General features: G+C 32.1%; 1 protein-coding gene across 7 annotated transcripts in view; it reads right to left on the bottom strand.

Moving 5' to 3' along the window:
* Ccdc88a (coiled-coil domain containing 88A) overlaps positions 1-20,075 on the bottom strand; it is a 126,074-nt gene that overhangs the window by 69,886 nt on the left and 36,113 nt on the right. For all 7 annotated transcript variants that reach the window (XR_007348067.1, XM_048804316.1, XM_048804317.1 and 4 more), the window contains exons 5-8: positions 17,839-17,897; positions 8,753-8,836; positions 6,752-6,892; positions 58-230 (exon numbers count right to left, since the gene is read on the bottom strand). Coding sequence is in view for 6 of the 7 variants with exons in the window: in XM_048804316.1 (XP_048660273.1) it covers positions 58-230; positions 6,752-6,892; positions 8,753-8,836; positions 17,839-17,897 (457 nt within the window). In the remaining variant the exon portion in view is untranslated. The remainder of the gene's footprint in view (positions 1-57; positions 231-6,751; positions 6,893-8,752; positions 8,837-17,838; positions 17,898-20,075) is intronic.

The raw sequence follows: 20,075 nt of genomic DNA, 5'->3' as shown, positions 1-20,075 counted from the left end.
AAAATATTGTTTAGGTCACCGTATAAATTCAATGAACTTTGAAAACCAGCAACTTACAGTTCCTGCCTAAGCCTTCTTATTTTGGCCTTAGCATCTGCCAGTTCCACTGACAGATGCTGTCGACTTTCTGTTCGCTTCATGCCTGGAGAACCACAGGGTGATTGTGCAGATGAAGAGGCATGGGGTAGAAAATGAAGACCATCTCTCTCTTCAGAGAGCTCTATGATAGTCTAAGAATTATAGAAATAAACACAGAATCACTTTTATTATTCTATATATCAGCAAACTAAACATATTTACACTATTTACTGGGTCTAAGATTTATAATATAATATTTTTAAAAATTCGTTGGTCAAAAGACTGTCATATTTAGCTGCATTTTTAAAGGTTTAATTCCATAAAATGTACAACCACAAGAATGGGGAGTTATTCTCCATGTATGTATGATATGTCAAAATACATTCTACTGTCATGTATAACTGAAAAGAACAAATAAAAAAGAAGAAAAAAAGGTTAAATTCAACAAACAGTTTATGTATGAGCTATTTAGTAGGTAACACTTGAAGAAGATTTAGTACATTCTTGCTTCCCTAGTTTTTAAAAAAAATAAATTACAATAATTCAGACAGCAAATGTTGGAAAGGCCTGAAAAAACTTGTTGACACAGGAAAGAAATTTACCTTAGAATAATTTGTCTAGAACTGTGCTGTCTAATATACTAGCCAGTAGCATAGTGGCTGTTTAATTAAATATTTAAAAAGTTAAAAATTCAGCTGTTTAATCACTCTAGCCACATTCCAAGTACACAACAGCCACAGGTGGCTAGTGATTACTGTACTGGAAATACAATACAGCCATAATGACAGAACTGGACAATACTGCTCTAGAATTTTATTCTGGAGGGAATAAAAGACCTCACAGGTTTAATTTATTTTTTCTGTAGTAAAAATAACCAAAGCATAAAGACTAATTTGGCTATGGTTACACAACTAGGTAACAGCTAGTCTCTTGACTCCATATCATATGCTCTCTCTCCTATAATACTATACTAATTCTAATCTGTCTCCCATCAATGCTTTCTTTACTTCTTTCTCCAGAGACCCTCCACAAGGCACAAACCAACTTTTCCTTTTCTAAACTTCAAGGGCTGTTTAACCTTTATATACCTCATGCAACCAATTACAGTTCTTCCATTCTCCTAATTTTCCTTTTCTTTATTGGTAACTTCTCTTATTCTAAACGAATTTCTTAGTTTTTGTTTGAAATTTCTCAGGCAAACAAATTATCTTCTACACAAATTCAAATGTGCTACTACTGTAGGCAGAGTGGGTGGAGTTACTGCATGAGACAATGAAACCACCATCCTTATTTCTCATCATCAGCTCTTATCCACCCCACTGAATCATTATTTTTTTTTTTGTTTTAACCAGAAGTCATTTATCATTGGGATACATTTCAGCACCTGATCAAGATCTGTCTTAACTTTCTGTCTGCAATTACTGCTTTCACAAATTCTACTACACATGACAAACCTTAGTAAGTAACTTACCAGTTCCTTTTCTCTCCACAATTCCACATCCACTCCATATTCAATACATGCAGGTTTCTCCAGTAAAGGCACCAATCATTCTTTCGTGGCATGCCTCCTTTACTCACTGTTCCTAAGTTACCATACCTGTTTGAACCTCTGATTACTAAACTCCTTCCCTCTTTTTTTTGCGGGGGCGGGGTACTGGGGATTGAACTGAGGAACACTCAACCCCTTAACCACATCCCCAGCCCTGGTTTGTATTTTATTTAGAGACAGGGTCTCACTGAGTTGCTTAGCCCCTCATCTTTGTGGAGGCTGGCTTTGAACTCATGATCCTCCTGTCTCAGCCTCCCGAGCTGCTGGGATTACAGGCATGCGCCACGGCGCCCAGCTAATCTCCTCCCCTCTTGTCCAACAGATTATTCCTAGCTACTCTAGAGTTCCTATTCAATTTGGAACTACAATTAGGCACTTAAATTATCATTCTCAGTTTTCATTTTAGTACAACCATACCACTGTCTAGCGATGGACCATTGCTTTATGTTTATAGAATTCCTAGCTAGGGCATTCTTGAACAAGATCTCATGCAATATTATAATCTGCAACAGAGGTATTGTCTATTTTAGACACAAGGAAACAGACTCCTATAAATCAAATAACTCATCCAAAGTCATACAACCAATGATACATATAGGAGAAATTAAAATTCAAGTTTGAATCTAACACGATTTTCTTTATCTACCATCAGTTTTCTAAGGTATAGAACTCTAAGAGAAAAAGAAAAAATTATACAACCCTACTACAGGTTTTGCCACCCACTTCCAATGAAACTCTTCCCATTATTCATCAATTCCTTTATTGAAATCTTGATATCCTGGTAAATTTCCCCCAAAAGATTATTATAAATATATTTCCTTTTTCTCTACTTAAGTCTCCAACTGTAAAATATTATCATATACAACAAATAACCTCTTTTCCAATTTATCCATGAAACAAAACCACCTGGGATTAACACCTCCCTTTCTAAGTATTTTTTTGCTCCCAATAATATATCCTTTACTTAAACATTTTCAATTTCTTTTTCACTTGTTTTTTTTTTCTCCTTGTTCTTCAAAGATATACATACAGGTTTTTAATATTTTTTTAAAAAAATTTATTTATTGCTGCTCTTTACATGTTCACTGACACTACTCTAACCCTATCCGCCTACCCAGTATGCCCACCTCAACTTTCCCGTCTCTGTGGATAGTGTCATTAATCTCCATAGTGGCCCAGACTTGGAGTCAACTTTCAGTTCTATATTTTCTTACTAACCCAATCATCTTTGATCTTGCTATTATTTCCTAACTTGTAACAACAGTACCTGGCAGATAGTATTTAATAAGTATTTGATTCATACACAAATAAACTGGTACCTAATTATACACTAGATTCACACTTTTCATGTACAAACTTCATCTTTTCTAGAATAGTACTAAGCACAAAAAGAGATGAACAAGAATATTCAACTAAGTTATTCACAAAATATAAAACTCAAGGAAAGTAAAAAAGACAAATATATCATTTATAGGTGGTGAAATGGAGATATCAAGAGTTTTCAGATTATCAATGAACAGAACATAGAAGAATCATGTGCTACAAGATATATTTTAAAAGAAAATAAAGAGAGAAAGAAACTTGGTGCTAAGAGTTTATTTTCCATTAAAGATTATTTAGAGATTTTGACTTTTCTTTATTGGTGGTAGCTTTAAAAGGTCAAGGCCTCTCATACATTTTCAAAACAATCTGATGGGAAATATCATTAAAGTATAACTCTTAATTTTTCATAAGTTTTGCCTGATCTTTCCAACTAGCAGCTGCAAATAAATATTCCTTCTTTAAATTCCTATAGTATTTATATATATATATCACTTTTGCTACTTATCACTTCTAAATTTTTATTACCATTAATTACTTTATTAAAAGTCTTCTGTATTAGATTTAAGAACCTTTGATCCTTTTTCAAACAGCATAACACTCTGTTGTTCCCAATCTCAATGATTTGACTTGGGAGTCTGAATCAGAAAGATCACAAATTCAGGGACAATTGCATAATGTAGCAAGACCCTAAGAAATCTAATGAGATTCTGTGTCAAATTAAAATATGAAAAAGATGAGGATGAAGTTTTGCAGGAAAGTGCCACTTGGTTCAATCTTCAAGATTTTTGGAAAAAAAAAAAAACAACAGGTGTTTATTAATATATAAAAGAATGACCATAAAAAAATACATCAATGCTGCTGCGGCTGTGGCTCAGTGGTAGTGCATGCCTGGCATGTGTGAGGCCCTGAGTTCGATCCTCAGCACCGCAAATAAATAAAATAGAGGTCCACTGACAACTAGAGGAAAATATTAAAAAAAAAAATACACCAATGCTAAGAAAAAAAACTTCAAGTAACCCAATATTTTTACTTAGAGAACTCATCATTAAGAGAAAGAATTAGAGATATTCTCAGCACAATTGTGGATTTAAACAAAGGTATTCTAATGGTTAGGAAAACAAGCATTTAAGTTAGACAGACCTGGGAAGTTACTTAACTTCTCAGAGGATGAGTATCTTCCATCTTTATAAAACATGGTTATTATGCAGATTTAATAAGACAGTATGTATTAAGACTTGCAGTACAAAGTCTGGCATAAAAGAAACAATGACAGTAAAGAGATACTAAATTCATTCAAGTCTCCTACTGGGTACACAGTAGAAGAACTGTTCCTTAGCATTAAGAATAAAAAAGTAGGGGCTGAGGCTGTAGCTCAGTGGCAGAGTGTTTGCCTAGCACCTGTGAGGCACTGGGTTTGATTTTTAGCACCACATAAAAATGAAACAAATAAAATACCATCTACAACTACAAAAAACAATTTTTTTTTTTTTTTAATTTCAAGAATAAAAAAGTTGGGCTGGGGATATAGCTCAGTTGGTAGAGTGCTTGTCTTGCATGCATAAGGCCCTGGGTTCAATCCCCAGCACCACAAAACAAAAAACAAACAAGAATAAAAAAGTAAAATTTAAAATTTTAAGAATTACAAAGTAAAAAGCAAATTTAAAATAGGGTGATCAAATATACTTTTTAGACAATTATAACAAAAATGAATCAAAACATAACACTTTAAGAGTAAAACATAGATAAGAACTTGTTTGGGGGCTGGGCACAATGATGCATGCCTATAATCCCAGTTACTTAGGAAGATGAGGCAGGAGCATCACAAGTTTAGGACCAGCCTGGGCAATTTATCAAGAATAACTCTCTCAAAAAAACAAGGATATAGTTTATTTATATTTAGATACAGAATTATTATATTTATATACTATTATATATTTTACATTTGTCTAATATTTTTCACAATTATCTTCAATGGCCTTTTCTAATTTGTCTATTGGTGGCTCCAATTGGGGGAAAAAAAAATCTCCATGGAAATGTATTTAAACCAGCTAGCAACTGGTTCCCCAAATACCTGAGACAGTAGTACAGCTGCTTTTTATTTTCCTTGTTAGAAAAAGTAATTCAACAAAAATGCTTAATCGGGCAGGATGGTATATTCTAAAAGGTTTTCCACACAATCACTTCATGCAGTGTTTCATCTTCCTTTTAGATTTGCCACAGTCACATAATGACAAGTACTTTTGTTCAACCTATATTAATCACTTAAGGTAAACAAGATAAAGCAATTTATACATGTCCATATCATATGAAACCACAGTATGAATTTTTAAAAGTTATTTAGGCGCACCATATTGAAATACCTTTAAAAACTTGAAATACAAATGGAGGAATGTTTTAGATAATGGATAAAGCAGTAAAAAGACATTAAAACTGAAAGAAGATAAAGCCTATGGTTAAAAAATCAGATAAAAAATGAATGATCTAAGTATCTTAGGATAAACTTGATATACACTAGGGATGTTTTCTACTCTTTTAATGTTTAAAAAATTGAAAATTCTCATCAGAAATGAAAATACTTTTATAGGGGCATGAAAATTTTGTTTAGAAAAAAAATTACTTAGGAATTTCCTCTATGTAGTCTTTCATTAGTTCCAAGAGTAATCACATAAATTCTCTATAAATAAGCTCAAAACTGTCTGTCACATGTAAATGGAACAACTAAACAGAGCTATACATTCTCCTGAATGGAAAAGTATTTTTGTCTGCTATAAGAAAATATTACTCACCACTGCATGCACTAAAGTTTAGAGGGCTCCAAAATTTCAACTTGCTTTCAGAGAGTGCAGACAAAAAGTTCAGTGTAATATTACTCTTTTTAAAAAGCAAAGTTCTGCTTTAAAGGAGCTTATAATAATTATTTTTTTAAAAAATCATACTTCATAATATTGACTACAAAAATTTGAAATCTTTGTGGGACATTTTTATTCAGAACACCTGTTTTTCTCCTTTTATTAATACTTATTTTTCCAACTTCAAAATGTGGCAATAAAACTAAGAAATTAACCTTAAGCAAATTCTTATGCTTCAAGGCAATGATTTTTCCACTTACATCAACTATATTTTCAGTTTCACACTTCTGTACTGTTGCCAGAGCTGTGAGGATGATTTGAAAAACACACAGGAAAAAAATCAAATACTAATTTAAAAGGAAAGGAGAAAAGAAAACTTAACTGCAATTCATTAACTAACAATTTGAGGTTCTTACATTTCCTTTCTGGTTTCTGTATTTCACATACACACACACACTCGCGGTCTCTCACACACACATACTCTCTCTGTCTCTCTCTCTCTCACACACACACACAACAGATGGCCCATCATGTGGGTTCCACATCTGCAGATTCAACCAAATGTGGATGGAAAATATTCAGGAAAGAAAAATGTTTATACTGAGTACGTGCAGACTTTTTCTTGTTATTATTCCCTAAACAGCACAGTATAACAACTATTTACACTGTATTAATTACAAGTAATATAGAGATGATTTAAAGTATACAAGAGGATGTGTTGGGTTATGTGTAGGTTATATGCAAACACTGAATTATTTTATATAAGAGACCTGAACATTCACAGAACTTGAAATCCTCTGTGGTCCTGGAAACAATCCCAATGGATGCCAATGGATGAACATATTTTATTACCCTCTCTTAAGAAATAGAGTATCAATTCTAGAAAACTTCTGAAGATACTAGTTTCTGTTCTTAGAAAGAAAACTTTAATAATACACTGAAATTTACAAACCTCTGAATGTTCATCTCTTTCATCTATAAGTCTTTTTAGATGCAATGCCATATTTTTCAAGAGTGGTTCTATATCTTCCTGAGACATATCTGTTGCTTCCATCCATTGCAGATCAAACACATTTTCCTGATTATGTGTTACCTTTAGAAGGACAAGCAAAATAAACAATCAAAAACAGGCTTACATTTAAATATTCATTATATTTTGTACTAGTACAATATTAGCTCAAATATTATGCCATAAAATAAAAAGCCAATATGATGTGTCTAAAGGTACACTTGAAAATGAATGAAAACACAACTGAAATTATTTTATACTAAATGTAGTCTTCAAATGAATTAATATTCATTTTCTAATCAATGAAAAAAATAAAATTTAATTCACAGCATTCCTATGGGAAGTTAAAATTGACATACTGGACACTGTTGTAACAAAATCTATTGTACTTTTCTTTAGATAAGACTTTAAATTTGGGGCTGGGGTTGTGGCTCAGAGGTAAAGCACTTGCCTAGCATGCATGAGGCACTGGGTTCAATCCTCAGCACCACATAAAAATAAAATAAAAAGATATGGTGTACACATATAACTAAAAAGTAAATATAAAAAAGACTTTAAATTTATTACACTTGAATTCAAAAGCAAATTTTTTTAAAATTTATAGGGTATGTTACTGCATTCTTATACTTGAAAAGTCTTTGTAGATTCTCAAGATGGCATGGTCACAGAATCATAGAGAAAAGTCTCTCAATATAAAGATATTAAAGGGCTGGGGTTGTGGCTCAGTGGTAGAGCGCTTGCCTAGCATGTGCGAGGCACTGGGTTTGATTCTCAGCACTGCATATAAATAAATAAAGTAAAGGTCCATTAGCAATTAAAAAATTATTTTCAAAAAAAAAAAAGATATTTAAAAGAATGAAAAATAAAGGGCTGGGGCTGAGGCTCAAGCGGTATCGCGCTCGCCTGGCATGCGTGCGGCCGGAGTTCGATCCTCAGCACCACATACAAACAAAGATGTTGTGTCCGCCGAAAACTAAAAAATAAATATTAAAATTCTCTCTCTCTCTCTCTCTCTAAAAGAAAAGAAAAGAAAATATTTCTTGCTTTCCATTTCTTACCATGAATCTGGTATTTTGCTTTAACTTCCACAACAAATAGAAAAATAACACTTTCAAGGATGGTTGCAAATTCAGTAACTTGTAATACTTAACATTTATGTGAAATGAAAAAAAAACACGAAGATAGCACAACATATATGTAAAAGGGAACTACAAATAACACTTCATTTTATCAAGTACTAATAAACTTACTACTGAACATAATGTTACTGTAAAGAAATCTGGGCTCTATGGATGTTAACTAAGATAAAAGATTACATATGAAACACAAAGTCATCGAAATAGAGAATATTTCAAACACTACCAATTCTCAGTCTTCAAAATTCTCTCCTTCCCCTTTTCCAATTAACATGCAAAATTAATATATTCTGATTTTAAAAGTTTTTGTAAGATTAAAAGCCCATGAGTAGATAAGAGTCAGAAAAAACATTTTTAAAATAATATTTATTAACAATCATTAACTTTATTTATTTGACACTGCACTTTATACTCTAGATTTAAATTTGTATATCAATGTTACAAAATATCATTGTATTGATATTTTGAATTACAATCAGAGTTCTACTTTTTGCTGCTTTCCTTTACTACTATACAATTCATTCTGTGCTAACAAAGTCATACACCTCATTCCTCAAATAACAGTTTATCCCTAAGTCCTCACAGACAAAGGCAACAATACATTTGTAGTTAGCACCATGCTGTGTTATATGATGATGCCCTTGAGGACTATCTCTTAAAAAAAGAAATTATCTGTATAAAAGTAGAATTCATTTAAATATTTTATCTCAATCTTGTTCAACACACTATGACTAAGTATTTCAAGAGATATATAAATATATCAAAAGCTTCATAAAAAGTACATACAAATTTATATATAGGTCATTACCTCTTGAATATGTGCGGCAACTGCTGCTTTTGTATCAAAATCTAAACCTTGAATTCTTTCAATAAATTCTTCTTTTTTCTGACACTAAAATAAAGGAATAAAATAATCATTTATACAATGCAGGGTATCATCCTTAAAATGTTGTATATATCTGAAACCTCATCAGGCTTAGCTATGTTTTGAATAGTATAGTGGGGATTTATTTTACACTTAAAGTGTCTAATACACTTACCTAATACAGAGATAACAATTTGGAAATATTTATTTAAAAAAGCAATGCACTGAAAATTCATACTATGCTGGCAAGTTCTAAAGTGGGAAACCATTACACAACCTATTTGAGGTCAGCACAATATTATTATGCTAACTTTACAAACAGAGAAGTAAAGAATCAAGAACTTGTTTCAGGAGGATAAGTTACTTGCCAAAAAACACAGTGAGTCAGTGGCAGAATTCGGAATACAGCCAAAATGCTCAGTCAGTCCCTGGCTATCACCAAACAACACAGTCTTTCTTCTTAGGGAAAAAAAAATTTTAAGCAATTTTTACTTCAGGCTTACAATTCATTCTCACATCTTCATGCTATCAATCTTAATAAAAAGAAACTCACTTTTTGTGGCCCAGTTCAACATTTATAAGGTAATATAATAAATATTTGGTGTTTCTAACATAATATAGAGTTACCAAGGGCAAAATTTAACTATGTATATATAAATGCACATGTAATCAAATGGAATAAAGGCGACAATTCTTTATTGTGTAACTTTTTTTAAAGCTTTATAAAAATTAAAATATTGAAATACAAACTTAATTTTTCCTTCCAGTAATAGTTAAATAATATTTAACGTGCATCTTAATCTCTCCCTCTGTCTACATCTCTTATATTGTAATCCAACTGCTAGTATAATTGTATTCTTGCAGCTACCAAATGAGAAGTGCATACAAAATAGACAGTATTGCCTTGCCTAGCTTAGATGAATCTCCAGGGCCAATTACTGAACTACCAGTAAAGAAAATACACTCACAAAAGGAGAAACTGGCTCTTTGATCACTAAGAAACTTACAAAGCCCAAATTTATACTCTATATGTCAAATTTTTTTCAAATTGTAATATTCAATTTCTGTTGCTGTACAATTCGAACATACTGCCATCCAGTGTACAAAGTTCTACATTTTATAAAAACAAAATTATAAGGATGACATAATATTTAAAACAATTACCAGAAATGTAAAACTACTAGATATGAATAGGATGTCAGAGTCTTGGAGAGAAAGAGAAGAAAATTTGGAGTTTAAAAATACTAATTTTTTTTTGGTCTAGTAAACAACTAGCTTACTAGGCAGAGTAATCACAAATTTTTAATTTAATGCCTCTTACAATTGTTGATCTATGCATAATTTCTGAACTAATCAGAAAATAAAATGGCAGTGTTATTATAAAAAGTTATGACTCAGGGCTGGGGTTATAGCTCACTGGTAGAGTACTTGTCTCCCACGCATGAGGCCCTGGGTTCGATCCTTAGCACCACATAAAAATAAATAAATAAAAATAAAGGTACTGTGTCCATATACAAATAAAAATATTTTTAAAAAGTTATGACTTCTAATTTACCATAAAGTCCCCAATTCAACTGTCTTGTATTTTTCTGCCTTTAAACAAAACAGATACACTTCCCTTTTCTAAGCCCCAGAGGCACTGTTTCTTCACTCATACACATTAATATACACAATAAAAATTCTCTTTATCCTTAAAATACACAAAGTTCTACTAAATCTCAACATAATTTAAACATTAACAATTTTAAGAATTCTGAATGTTTCATAAATAGGCTAGGCTTTCTTTGTGAATTTCACAGGTCCTTAAAGGATAGAAAAGAATAAGAATGTCAAGATGGAAAAGAGAATAAGATTTAAAATCTAAAGTTGGATAACTTCAAATCAAACATTCTGTACCAGCACTGTTCAACATGGTAGTCACTACCTACATGTAGCTAGTGAGTACTTGAAATGTAGCTAGTGCAATTGAAAATTTAGTGGCTACTATAGTTCCAGAGCATAAAAAAGTTTGGCATTAAAAAAGATACATAAATAATTTTTATTGCATAGTCTAAAAAGACTATGAAGACTAAACAATAATCAACATATATATTTTTTCATTTAAAAATAAGTTCTCTTATCTTTACATATAGTTCTCAAACTGTCATGGGCATAAAATTACTTTTAATTGTGTTACAGTAACTAGATTTCTAAGCTAGCAGATTACCATAATATTCTTAGGATATGGAAACTGGGATATGGAGGGAAAGGAGAAAAAGTCATTTGGATGAGAAGGAAAACTACATGGACCTTAAAGTTGTACATCTGCCACCAGAGAGCTTAAGTTCTTAATATGTTATTCCTTATATTCCTCATAGTTTTCACTTGGTACTTGGTGATTTCTCATCTTAAAAAGAGACAGGCTTATATGGAAAAATTAAAATAGAGGAAAGGGCACACCCAACAAGTTACTGAACAAGAAAACAATAAACAAAGAATAATAAAATCTTATAAGAACACTAATAAAACCATAGTTCTAAACAAGTTAAAGTCCTACCAAAGACCAAAATAAGCCACACATAATAAAAATAGAAAAATTAAAATTTCCTCCTTAAAGGATAATCATTATCAAATAAAAACAACAAATGCTGATGCTAATGTGGGAAAATTAGATTCCTGAGTACTGCTGGTGGGAATGCAAAATACCAACCACTATGGAAAACAGTATGACAATTCCTACAAAAAAACAGAATTACCATATGATCCAGCAATTCCAATTTTGGGTAGATACACTAAAGAATGAAAGCAGGGACTCAAACAGATATTTATATACACATGTTCATGGCTGTTATTTCCAACAGCCAAAAACTAAAAGCAATCCAAGTGTCCACTGACACAGAAAGGGGTATACACATATAGTGGCATACTATCAGCCTTAAAAAGAAAGAAAATGAAAAAAACGCTATAACATGGATAAAAGGATAGAACTTGATAAAAGTTTTACCATGGCTAAGGAAAAAAGCCAAACACAAAAGGACAAATACTATATGATTCCATTAAGTGAGGTACCTAGATTAACCAAGTTAATACAAAATGAAACGGTGACTGACAATGGGTAGGGGCAAATGAGTGTTAAGTTATTGTTTAACACGGAGATGCTCTTTCAGAAAATGAGAAATGGATGATAGTGAAGATTATACAACAATATGAAAGCTTAACAATTTAGATACTGGTGAACTATATACTCAAAAGGGGTTACAATGGTAAATTTCATTTATATTCTATTATATGTATATTATATGTATATTCTGTCACAATTTAAAATTAACAAAACTAAAATAAAAAAAATCAGAGAAAATTGTTTTTATATTTGCTATTTTATACATTCTTAGAAAAAGAAATGCCTAAGCCAGAAGTTATATGACCCCCAAAATAATATGATGATAAAGGTTCCAGGGGCTGGTGTTGGGTTGTGGCTCAGTGGTAGAGTGCTTGCTTGGCATGTGTGAGGCAATGGTTTCAATTCTCAGCACCACATATAAATAAATAAACAAAATAAAAGTCCATCCACAACTAAAAATATATATATATATATATATATATATATATATATATTAAAAAGTTCTAAAAGGCGAATTTTAAAAATATTTTAGTTATAAATAATATTGGGATTCATTTTGACATAATCATACATGAGTGAACTATAATTTGCTCCATTTCAACCCCCAGTACTTCCTCTTTCCCTCCCACTGTTCCCTTCTTCAACTCTACTGCGAGAGTAAGTAGGAATTATATTAAAAAGGAGGATGAAAGACTCAGAATTCCCAAAACAGTGTGTACCAGGGAGGAGCAAAAGTGCCCTGTTCATTTTTTTTTTCAAATGGTGCTTTACAAGTATAAAGGTAAAATTCACCGTGGTATAGTCATAAATGCACATAGCATAATTTGGTCAATTTCATTCCACAGTTCCTCTCTTTTCCTGTCCTTCTCCTCTCTTCCCCTCTATATTCCCTTCCTTATTCCCCTGAATTCCCTTCTATAAAATGCTAACTTTTAAGATGCTTTACAAATAACTAATGGGTGAATGGCAGATTGTAGCTCTCAAATTGAGCAAGTTCAGGGCTAGGGATGTGGCTCAAGTGGTAATGCGCTGGCCTGGCATGCGCGGGGTGCTGGGGGTTCGATCCTTAGCACCACATAAAAATAAAATAAAGTTGTTGTGTCCACCGAAAAACTGAAAAATAAATATTAAAAAAAATTCTCTCTCTCTCTCTCTTTCTTTAAAAAAAATTGAGCAAGTTCAGAATCAAATACAAATGTATTTGCTTCTGAGAGTAATACAAAAAGGTCAAAATTTTATTCCAACCACACTTTACAGTTACTTTCAGCACTACCTGGCCAAACACCAAAATAAGTAATATTTCTGGAAACTAAACAGCCAGAAAAATATAATATCTAAGTTCTGTTGAAAAAGGGTGAATTTTACATGGTCTTAAAGACATTTCCAAACAACAAACACTGCAAAATTCTGTCCTGCTATATAAAATGATTTTGCCTAGGAATCTCCCAACTGTATCAGGGCTATGGTGAAGAACCATAAATCTGTAAAAATTCTACGTGATGTTCAGAAAAGGTTCAGGAGACGTGTGTTATCCACTGAAAAAAATTCTAGAGGAATTTGACTGGTCTAAAGCCATCCAATAATGAAAAATTCCAAGCCTTACCCTTAGTATTATTCTTCACATTCAAAGTTATTCCTGGGGCTTTTATTTAGGTATAATCAATGATAAAAAATCTTATTTACAAATTTATTTATGAAGTAAGATCATTGAATAGTGCTAACTTAACTTTTTAAAAAAATAGTTTTAGTTGTAGATGGACACAATGCCTTTGTTTTGTTTATGTAGTTTTTTTTAATGTGGTGCTAGGGATCAAACCATGCCTCACATGTGCTAGACAAGTGTTCTCTCTACCACTGAGCCACAACCGCAACCCGTAACTTAACTTTTGAACGTTGCTTCCTCTCTTAAGAATTTCATAATTTTTTCTTCAAAAGAAGCAAATTTTTTTCCAATGTTTGCTTTTGTTTTCTTTGTTATGAATATAACATCTTTTGAACCCTGCAGCTCACTGAATTCAGTGATTTATCTAGCTACTTCTACCTATGCATCACATGTATAACAAAATTGATCTGGATGAGGAAAACACTTTTGCCACTTACTACTATACTATATATCATAGTATAAACATTAGGATTTTAAACTGTTTGAATACTAAATGAATGAACACATTTTTCCTGTAATAGTACATGCTAAAAAGTATTTCAACAATACTTTTTTGGCAGATTGTTTTCCTCAACAGTTTCTTATCCTGAAGTACATTTTGGCTCTTCAATATCAACAAAGAATTCTTACTATTCATATGGTCATAGTTGAAGGAAAACAGGAGATTTTGATTATTATTACACATTTGATGTTATTAGCCCTAGTGGCTCCAAAATGCCTATAGGATGAAATCTAAACTCAAAGTGGCAAATCCAGTCCTTCATGACCAAATTCTTGTCAATTTTCCAGTCTAATCACTTGGCTTGCTTCTCTTTTGCTACATTCAAGCCATACTTTATGTTCTCTGAACAAGCTATAGTCTCAACATCTTTTCCATTATTTCAGATATTACCTCATCAAAGGCCTTCCCTGACACTACAAACAGACTTAAGAAAATACTTCCTCTATGCAACAATATATATTTTGCATTATGGTAATTATCACCTCTTACTGTTATTGTTTGGTCTGTCTGCCTCTAAAATTTAAACTCTACAAACTTTCTATATGTTTTCTACAAGAGCTATGCCTTTCTTTTACTACAGCACCTGTTACATAGTTAGCATTAAAAATAAATAAATAAATCAGGTCACTAGCGTTGCTAAAATACAGAATAAACCATTATTTTTCAAAATTGGATCTTTCTCCTTTCTTGGTAGATTTGCAATTCTAGCACTGTAAGTCTCATGGGCTTTCAAAAAAAAACCTTTTTCTGTGACTACAAAGACAAAGTATATACTAAGACTGTTTTCCAAGTTTCTTGGTAAGGTCATATCACATCAAAGACCAATGTCTGACAACCTTCCCATCTCCTCATTTACATAAAAACCTTAAATGTTGACACAATTAAGAACAATGGTATCCCTGAGTCTATAACTCTCTTTTTGTTTTGTCTGGTAAAATTATACAAGCAAGGAATATATCTTATTCTAATTAGGACCCCATTCTTGTGGGTGGGCAGGATGGTGGGATTCACCTGAGTATTTTCATATTTGTACACGAGAAAATTACGTTAGATTTATTCTACCGTTTCTATAGTTGACAAAACTTATCCTCTCTTGATGTAAAAAAATAAACTGGCTTACATTTATTCTTTCTTTATTCTGAAATAAATTTACTACTTTGGGTCCTGGACATCTTCCATATAGCACTACTGACTGCTATCCACTAACTCTAACCACATACTTCCCTAAAGTTGCCCTCTAACATTTTGTCTACCAGCTTTTCAAACTATTCTCAAGTTAAAATAAAGTTGATAAATTCCTCCCTTCAGCCTTAAAACTTAGCTCTACAGTGCCCTATTCTTTCAAAACATCTCAAAATCACTTTTTTATTTTCCTGCTTATTATATACCCACACATATTTGTATAACTATTCTTTTACATAATTTCCAATTCTGTTTTCTACCTAAGTCCAGCCAAAGATTCTTCCTCTCTTTTCCACTGACCTTGAAATAACACCCACCTTTTATCTCCACATTACATGAATCTGGATCATATGAATCTATAAGCAGATAAATATAGCAGCTCATATATTTACAGAAAAATTAAGAGAATACTTAAGTTCACTAGAATACCCTCTTGTTTTAATTACATGACAACATTAAACTATTTTAGAAGATATGACAGGTCTATTTAAATATTATTTTGCTTTATGTCTTATTTAGTTCTGTGCATCATTAAGAGGGAATATCTAATATTGAGGTAGTTGATTTGGGAGCAATGACTCATTAAGAAGTTATAAGAAGGGGCTGGGGTTGTGGCTCAGTGGTAGAGCACTTGCCTAGCATGTTTGAGGCACTGGGTTCAATCCTCCACACCACATAAAAATAAATAAATAAAATAAAGGTATTCTACCCATCTACAACTATATATATATATATACACACACACACACACACACATATATATATACACATATATATACACATGTGTATATATATATATATACATATATGTACATACATAAAAGAAGTAAGAAAAACACATCTATTGCACAACTCTGCTATGTCATAAATATCAACAATCATTCAACTATAAAAATTCTTGAAATTTTTCTTCAGGAAATACCCAATGGCAGAAATAGAAGAGCCTGACTTGGCTAATGTATAGGAGTAACTTCTAATGTTCCAGAACACAGCAGGATAACAACAGTAGACAACAATTAATTTGAGCTTTTCAAATGACTAGGAAAAAGGATTTTGAATGTCCCCAACACAAAAAAAAGATAAATGAATGTTTGAGATGACAGATATGTCAATTACCCTAATCTGATCATTACATTTATATATATGTACATATATATATGTCATATTGTACCACATAAATAAGTATGATCACTATATATCAAATTAAAAGAATACAGCTGCTAGGCAGTCAGCTTCTAAAAGTCAGCTTTCTGGGATGTAGAATTTTAGCTATTCATTTGTTTACAAATAACCTGATTTCACAAAGAATCAAGATAGTTTAAAGTAACACTGTAATCATTCATGTAAGAAAAAAAGCTGATTAAATTAATTCACTGCAATATAATGGTTCAGAAATCAAACCAGAATTTCAGTTCTTTGGCCTGCTAGCAATATGACCTAATATCTAAAATAATTATCTCAGTTTGCCTTAGACACATGCAGTTCCACCATAATTATTTTTAACTTTTTTTAGTTGAAGATGGACACAATATCTTTTGATTGATTGATTTATGTGGTGCTGAGGATTGAACCCAGTGCCTCACACATGAGAAGCAAGTCCTCAACCACTGAGCTACAACCCCAGCCCCTCCATTGTAATTATTAACAACTCCTTCCTTGACTTTGAGAATTGCCCTAATTTTGATAACTTCTAACTGAAATATCATGCTACCTAATCTTTTTATTTAAGACATGAGAAAACCTATGTAAACTATAACATAAAGTAGGAATTCAATGAATCATAGCTATTACTATTAGAATAATCACTGATCAAAGGGCAATATAATAATAACCCAGACTCCTAAAATGTTTTTCATAAATTCTGCCTCCTTTTTATTATTATTATTTTGGGGTCGGGGAGTTCTAGGGATTGAACTCAGGGGCACTTGACCATTGAGCCACATCCCCAGCCCTATTTTGTATTTTATTTAGACAGAGGGTCTCATTGAGTTGCTTTAGCACCTTGCTTTTGCTGAGGCTGGCTTTGAACTCATGATCCTCCTGCCTCAGCCTCCCAAGTCATCCTTTTTATTATTTTTTTAAATGAATCTCATGTTCTTTTTTTTTAATCGTAGACAGACACAATATCTACTTTATTATTTATTTGTTTTTTAAAGTGGTGATGAGGATCAAACCCAGTGCTGCACACGTTAGAAGGCACTTTACCACTGAGCCACAATCCCAACCCCCTCCTTTTTATTATTACTCCTCCTTCCCTTTTCCTAAAACACACACAAATGCAAACATAAATCATGAAAATTTGGGGAATAGGTTTTTAAAGATATCTTTCTGAAAAAAAATCTTTAGAAGAAGACCACTAAAAGCCTCAGAATGAGAATAATAATAACTGAAGGTTTTTAATAATATATAACTACATTTTAAAAGAATATATTTTTCTTTAAGATAATCTCCTTATACAGATATTTAAAATTTTCTAACACACACTTTGAAAACCAAAGGTCCATCCTTAAATCTTTGAGAAAGCAGAGCCTGAAAAAACATAAAGAGGTTTTAAAATGAATATAAGAAATATTTAAACTTACCTGAACTGCACACCCCAGTAAGAGTAAAAGCAGCTTTTTAACTTCTTCTGTGCCTTGCTCTGAAATAAAAACAATAACTAAGTACAACATTCAGCTCTATTTCTACTCTCTTTCTTATAATGGGAGAATCACTTCTATAATAAATTGACCAAAAGACTTATTCTATAAATATAGCAAACAATTAAAAAAAAACAACTCTATGTGCAGTGTAGTACTAGAAGAAGAAATGGGCAAGGATCTCTATGTTGGAAGATTATTAATATAGATAAGTATGCTTTAAGGCTTTTTACAGTAAATATACTATAAAATACTACTTTTCCATAATTAAATTACATCAGTCTACCAAATTAAGAACCTACCAAATTATGTAGATATAGGGACATGCCACAAAGTCAGCCAATATGGCTCCTCTTAGTGTTCTTATAAAAACAAATACATTATGACTTATCTACCTATAGCATTTACATGGATTTCCACTATGCAGGCTTATAAGGGTCAGAACCTTAAATATCTTTTATAGTTCTCTATTACAGTGAGGCTAAAATAAATAAGACAAGCAAGATAAGAGTTAATGGTCTGTAATAGAACTGGCAAGAATACCCCTATTCAATAGCATTCAGTGAAGATTTTGTTAAAATATATCTATATCTCTGGGCTAAATTTTCACTATTAGGTTAAACTGTCTGTGATAATAGCCTTCATTTCAGACATTTTCTCCTATTTTCTATGAAACAACTTAATTTCTAGCCACCTGAACCATGTTAATCACTGTTTCTCTCAAACATACATGCATACCCACTCTTTTGTCTTAACTTTGGCTAATTCTTCTGCCTTTTTTCCTTTACTTCCTCATTCCTGTGTGAACGACTAACTAATTATCTTCCTAGGGAAAGCTCTAACACATTTCTGTGTAGTCTTTCCTGATCCAATCATGAATGATCCCCAACTTTCATTAATTAAGAATGATTAATGGATCTAATATTTATATGCCTTTTTTCTATTTCATACTAATTATTATACAATTTCTTAGTAAGCTCGCTCTCACTGAACCACAAGATCCTCCAGAACATGGATCATTTCTTTATATTCCTTGTCCCTAAAACTTGGTAGGGACTTGCTAAATAAATATGGAATGAAAATAATATCATTCTTGCCATGTATGACTAAAAAAAAATAAAAATAAATCGTATGGTAAAAAAAAAAGAAAATAATATCATTCTACATGTAAACTTTTTCCCTTTTTAAAATGTGTATAATTAAATATCCTGGAGTATCTCTAAAGACTATCCATACTCCTAATCCACCTAATTTAAGTACTAATTAAATTTACTCCTGATCCATTAATTGATTGCTTTCTCTATAATAACAGTTACTTTTGTTTTTTATTTTGGTTTATTTTGACGACCGTGGGGATGGGATTGAAGAAAATATACTCATTTGGATACCACAGGGCCTGCAAGAATCAAACTTTTTGTGGAAACAAGTAGATACTGATTTCCCCAAATATTAAAAAACTAATCCTGAGGGTGTTAAGGGTATAACTCTGTGATACAGCGTGTCCTTAATAAATGTGAGGCTCCAATTTCAATCCCTATCACCAAGAAAAAAACAAAACCAAAAATTCTCAACATGTAACATTTAAAATCTGGCAAAGGGTAAAGAATTTCAATGAAGAAATTTAAATAACCTAAGAAACTACTTCTCAACTTTCAATTCAGAAGTAGTTTAACATACATTAAAATCATCAGTAAAACCTTAGCTTCAAACAATTTGGCAAGGATAGACAGTAGATAAATAAATGGAAAATGGAAATTATTTCAAAGTAAGGTTATATACCTTTAAGCTTATAACTAGATCATCCTCTATATTTGTTTACAATGACACACTAAAAGCCATAATCACCATCAAAAAGCATCAGTTTGGTATATTCGAAAAAAATGGGAGTTAGTGTTAAATGTGTGTCTGGTCTCACCTTCGACTTACAAATATTCTAAGCTTTCTTTCTTTTTTTTTCTTTTGGTATCGGGGATTGAACCCAGAGGCACTTAACCACTGAGCTACATCCCCACCCTTTTTATATTTTATCTAGAGACAGGGTCTTGCTAAGTTGGTTTAGGCTGGCTTTGAGCTTTTCGATTCTCTTGCCCCAGCCTCCCAAGCTGCTAGGATTACAGGTGTGTGCTACCAGGCCCAGCCCTAAGCTTGCTTTCTGTCTACAAACCAGAAATTCTACAGGG

Source organism: Marmota marmota, unplaced genomic scaffold (assembly GCF_001458135.2).
Source record: "Marmota marmota marmota unplaced genomic scaffold, marMar, whole genome shotgun sequence".
Taxonomy (NCBI): domain Eukaryota; kingdom Metazoa; phylum Chordata; class Mammalia; order Rodentia; family Sciuridae; genus Marmota; species Marmota marmota.
This window is presented reverse-complemented; position numbering and strand designations above follow the sequence as displayed.